This window comes from Atta colombica, unplaced genomic scaffold (assembly GCF_001594045.1).
Source record: "Atta colombica isolate Treedump-2 unplaced genomic scaffold, Acol1.0 scaffold125, whole genome shotgun sequence".
Taxonomy (NCBI): Eukaryota; Metazoa; Arthropoda; class Insecta; order Hymenoptera; family Formicidae; genus Atta; species Atta colombica.
The window spans coordinates 2,901,834-2,907,051 of NW_017259212.1; the positions used below are offsets into that span (position 1 = coordinate 2,901,834).

The 5,218-nt window shown below is 32.4% G+C and overlaps 1 protein-coding gene across 2 annotated transcripts in view; it reads right to left on the minus strand.

The window, feature by feature from the left end:
- LOC108694810 (RNA/RNP complex-1-interacting phosphatase) overlaps positions 1 to 4,870 on the minus strand; it is a 46,465-nt gene extending 41,595 nt beyond the window's left edge. Inside the window, exons 1-3 of one of the 2 annotated variants that reach the window (XM_018204481.1) lie at positions 4,766 to 4,846; positions 4,352 to 4,397; positions 3,032 to 3,107 (exon numbers count right to left, since the gene is read on the minus strand). In XM_018204481.1, coding sequence (XP_018059970.1) covers positions 3,032 to 3,107; positions 4,352 to 4,365 — 90 coding nt within the window. In that variant the 5' untranslated portion in view covers positions 4,366 to 4,397; positions 4,766 to 4,846. Of the gene's footprint in view, positions 1 to 3,031; positions 3,108 to 4,351; positions 4,398 to 4,765 lie in introns of both variants that reach the window. The other variant, XM_018204480.1, reaches the window with a different exon arrangement.
- Between the last annotated feature and the right edge of the window lie 348 nt (positions 4,871 to 5,218).

Here is a 5,218-nt window from a genome sequence, read left to right on the forward strand (position 1 = left end):
ATATATATATATATATAAAGAATAGTGTTTCGCTAAATATTTAAAAATTTAACTAAATACACACAGAGCTGAAAATAATTTGGTTGAACCATAAAAATAATTATATGGGACGCTCAAACTGATTATTAGAATGTCAAAACTTTTCGCAGCATTATTCATCATACTTATTCATCATAGTAGCGTTCTATATAATTATTTTGATGATCCAAGAAAATCAGTTTAGATTTATATCTAACTCAATTTTTAAATACTTCAGCAAAATTTTCCATGTAAATATATTATACCATCATACAATATATGTCGCGGTAAGTAGCATCATCGACGAAGAAATAAAAAAAAAATGATAATCTTTCAAAATAAATTATTGGAAACTTTCATCATTATTCATCATCTCAGTATAAATGCGGCATGTTAATCATTGTTCTACATTGATTAACATATAACTATCGTTAGTATAACATAAGTGTCATAATGGTCTATCTAATCGTATCTTTGGTAAGATAACAAGAATCATGACGACGCGAGAGATTATGTTATAAGCGAAGAGATTCAACGAATTATATAGGTATTGTACAATATACACGCCGATCAGGAATGCGCCATCATAACCCAGCACGGCGCGGTCAATTAGGCAGACTATCGTTACGTATTTTAATGAGATCTCGACGAACCGAAGGTATATAAAAATGTTTTATGTCCTGTGAAACCTGGGCACCGTTGTGCGGTCAATTAGGAGACTACGCGCCGCATCGTCCATAATCAGCATACGCAACATGGCATATGCGCGGCCCTTAGGCCGATAACCAGGAAACAACAGTATGATCTCTCTTATTATTTTGGTAGTAAAAATACTGCGACGCGGTTATTAGATGTCGACAATATTTTCTTTATATATTTATATAAGATATTTTTTTCAAGCGTATATAGATTAGTATCCACGAAATTCGCTCGCGCATATTTTATTTTTAAATATATAGAAAGAACTATATATATATATATATATATATTAAATCAATTAAAATTTAATTCAATTAAAATTTTTGCCATGTACAGACGATTGTCGATACATTTTTTATGTTGTAAACATACATTCACGAATAAAATAACATAAATTGAGAAAAAGAGAGTAACATGATTATTATAGCTAATTAATTTAATTATATGAAAAGCATGCTAAAGTATTTAAAAATTTAGGTAGACATAATGATATAAAAATAATTTTTGACTATCAAGAAATAGTTATACTCAAGTATAATGAATGCTGCCAAAAATTTTGACATTCTAGTAACTTGAGCGTCTTATATAATTATTTGGAAATAGAGTCCAATAAAATTATTTCCATTTAGCTAAATTCTTAGATACATCAGTAAAATTATACTTTACGTATAATAGATTACGCAATAATCATGTATATTATAGATTAGTAAAAGTCATGACCCGATAATAATCAATTCGATAATCTAACGTCTTATTGTTTTTCATTCTTATTTCTTTATATTTAATACTTCTTTATGTCAGAATTACATTTAATAATTCTTATGCCTAGAAATTTCATTAAATATTTTCCAATAGAAACATAAAGTAATTTATGGATAAATGTCAACAAAGCAAATAAATAGAATTGACCAAATCCGATCAATATTATAATATCGTCACTTATGACGGATGAATCGAGAATTCTATCATCAAACTTTGAATAACCATCTGTCCCTTTTACAAAAATTGTATTGCCGGATAATCCCAAAGATTTCAATGAGAAGCGATAGATCGCAGCGTGAATGGCCATACGTCAACCAGCTTGCGTTACAGCACACAGCCGTCGGCATTGGAGCATTTTATCTAGTCGGAGGATTTAAACCCGAAGAAGAATCGACGGCGCGGCGACGTGCACCCTGGCAATACTGCCTGTGCACCGGCTACAGGAGCGCGCATACATCAAGCCTGTTTATATCTACGGAGTGGGTCATCGTGTACAACAATACGACAATTTGGCCGCGGCCGATACGAGATCTCACGACGTTGCTTTCCTATCCTCCCGTTATACCCCTCCGGAGTAAACGTGCAGCTCTCCGAGTCTTCACCCTCTCATTTCCTCCGGTTCCCTGATGTTCGCATCGATTTAACGGAGATCCGTGCCACGATCCCACGAGCCGTGCGTGCGTACGTGCGTGCCTACGGGCGTGCGTGTTTGCGTGCACGCATTCATACACAGGCGCGCACGTGGCGTAGCGACGACGCGTGTACCTGCCGCGTCGTCCATTTCGAGAATCCGACGCGATCTTATCTGCTGTGCAGCCGCCACGACTCCCGCGAAGAGAATCTGATTTAATGCGAGGAGAAGTACGGGAGAGGACAATCGAGGAACGAGGGAGAAGCCGAGGAAACGGCGAAGGGCATTTTGTTTCCAAGTGAACCGTGACAATGTTTCACAAGAGCGATGCAATTTCTAAAAACTTTTTTTATTTTAAATAAATCTTTTTTCGGAGTAAATCTTCTTTAGAGAAAACCGAAATGTGTTTTTCGTTACTTTTAAATATCAAATATAAATGTTTCTTAGAAGTAGATCGTGCAAGTATAACGGTTTATTAAATTATATATCTTTATATTTAACATCAGGATCAATGTTCTCAGAATGTAAAAAAATATATATTTCTGGTGCTTGTTACATTTTCCTTATTCATTCATTCTAATTTGATTATTTATGCTATTATTATTTCACAATCCGAAACGATATAAGGAATACGTCTTATTTGTGGTATTTGTTAAATTCTTTTTGTTTATTCGCTCTATTCAATTTTTATGTAATTCTTATTTCAATCCGAAAGAAATATTTTGCTTTTCTTCTTTTATAGTTTATTATTTCATACTATATTTTTATTTTATATTTATTTATATTTTATATGGTATACTATATTTATTGCTAAAAATCATTAACTTTGTTTTTTTTAATTGTATTTGAAATAATTTCACAGGTTGTAAAAGTTACTACAGAGTTAAAAAGTACGACTTAATGAATTGCGCAAATACTCACATCCTTCAGCGGAACTTTGAATGCTAAAATCTTGGTGCCCTTGATCACATCGCCGAAAGCATTGTACTCTAACCATCTGAAATACGCAGAAACAATAATTATAGGAGTGATTGCATTCAACAAATAAAACAGCTTTGCAATTGTAAAGTTATTTAATATAATATATGATTAGTCTTGCTCTTAGTTTTTCATTGGATTTAAATGTATAAACCAATTATATTAAAGAATTTGACAACAGATCAAAGCTGCTTTCTCTGCTGCCACTAATAATACCTAAATAGCGTTGCATTTGCAGCGATTTAACAAAGTTAAGTAGATTGAATGAGAACGCGGATTAGATACAAAATTTTATATTTATTCATCATCACTCTTCGAATCTGATTTCCAAATTTGATTCCGTATGTTATATATTAAAAAAAAATTTAATATTTTCAGCAAAATTGTTATATTTAAAAAGGTATATTTTTTAATAGCTTATACATATTTTATATTATTGTTTACGTAATCAAAGTATTTAGTTGCTTTTCTCTTGCGAAATATATTATTCTGATTTGTAAATAATAAAAATATTTGTTTATACCAATTAAACATTTTTAGTTCACATAAAATTATACTTTTGTTTAATACATATTAACTAAAAATTTTTGTTCAGTACAATTAAATATTCATTTCAATTAAATATACTTGTTATTACAGCAAAATTTTGACTCATAGAACAAAACACTTTTCCTAATGTAAATTCCTAATGTAATGAAAAAAAAATGATAAAATATCAAGATATCTCATCATTTCTTTTGCATCCTTCCATTTACTATCAATCTTAATCAACAGATTTAAATCGATACAATTGCAAATATCGTATTTATCTTACAGGAATGTATTCTCCTCGCCTCATTTATTCCAATCGATATCGACTATTTTACAAAAGAACATCACTAAAAAAACTAAACAGCACGATAATTATTACACAATCACTACAATAGAGTAATAAGAAATTGACCAATCAAAGACAAATGTGAGAATTGATCATACTTTTACTAATTTCCTATGACTTAAGGCTTACTGCTCTATTGTAGAATATAGACATCACATATATCAAAACAAAATCTGAGTACAATGGGTCGATACAATCATGTAACTCTTTTCCGAACGGAAATATGATAAATGAAAATTTTTATGAATGTATGTATGTATGTATGTATGCACATGTATACACACAAAATACAAAAAATTTTCACTTTCACGTTTCTGCCCTAAGGAAAGTCATACGATTAATTCGCTGATCGAAGATTAATAATTGCGGGAATCAAACTAACTCACCGAGTAACTCGCATTCGAATATTGTTGAGCAGATATATAACTCCATCTTGGAAAAAAAGGCGGGAAACAGCGAGTGATCAGATACGTGTACTCTACGTACTCCGTTGATAAGTTAGCTATCTCTGAAAATAGCGTCGAATCGTTTTCCCGGAGCCAGCAGTATGTCTTGCTGTTGATTCTATTTGATACGTTAGATAAAAATGACATTATGCCTCGCGGATCAATGATCGCGTACGATTGCGTTTTAACAACGCGGCTACGGGACGTATTTGAAACAATCTGAAACGTCTAAAAAGTCGGTACAACATAACCTCATTACGATTCGACCCTACTTGCGATAACGTTACGCAAGCGATTTTCAACTATTTCGAGAAACTTGGCAAATTTTCCTGTACAACAAACAAAGCCGCTTACCTGTCCGGCACCGAATTCGTCATATTTGCTGCTCGCTCAAAGATTTTCTCGCGAAATGAACAACATAACACTAAAACGCAATATCGCCGTCACACAGCACGCGTACGCAGCTAGAACAGCAGACGCACTCGCACGGAATCGAAGACCTATAGAAAGATCGATCGATCTCTCGACATGATAACGCGCGACGATTTGACGGAGTTTTATGAGTGAATTGCAATAAACTGATATAAAAGTAACTTTTTAATCCTTTGAAGATGAGATCTTTCTGAAAAAAATCTTGTGATGCTATGATTGCAAAAAAAAATGAATCCTTCCTGATTTGGAAAAATATTACTGTGCAATTTAATACTATGTACAAACTTACAACATATCAAAGTTGAAAGTTGAAGTTTCAAATTGATTCAAAATATTAGCGTGCCATTAATAAACTTTAAAAAATCGGAACTGCAA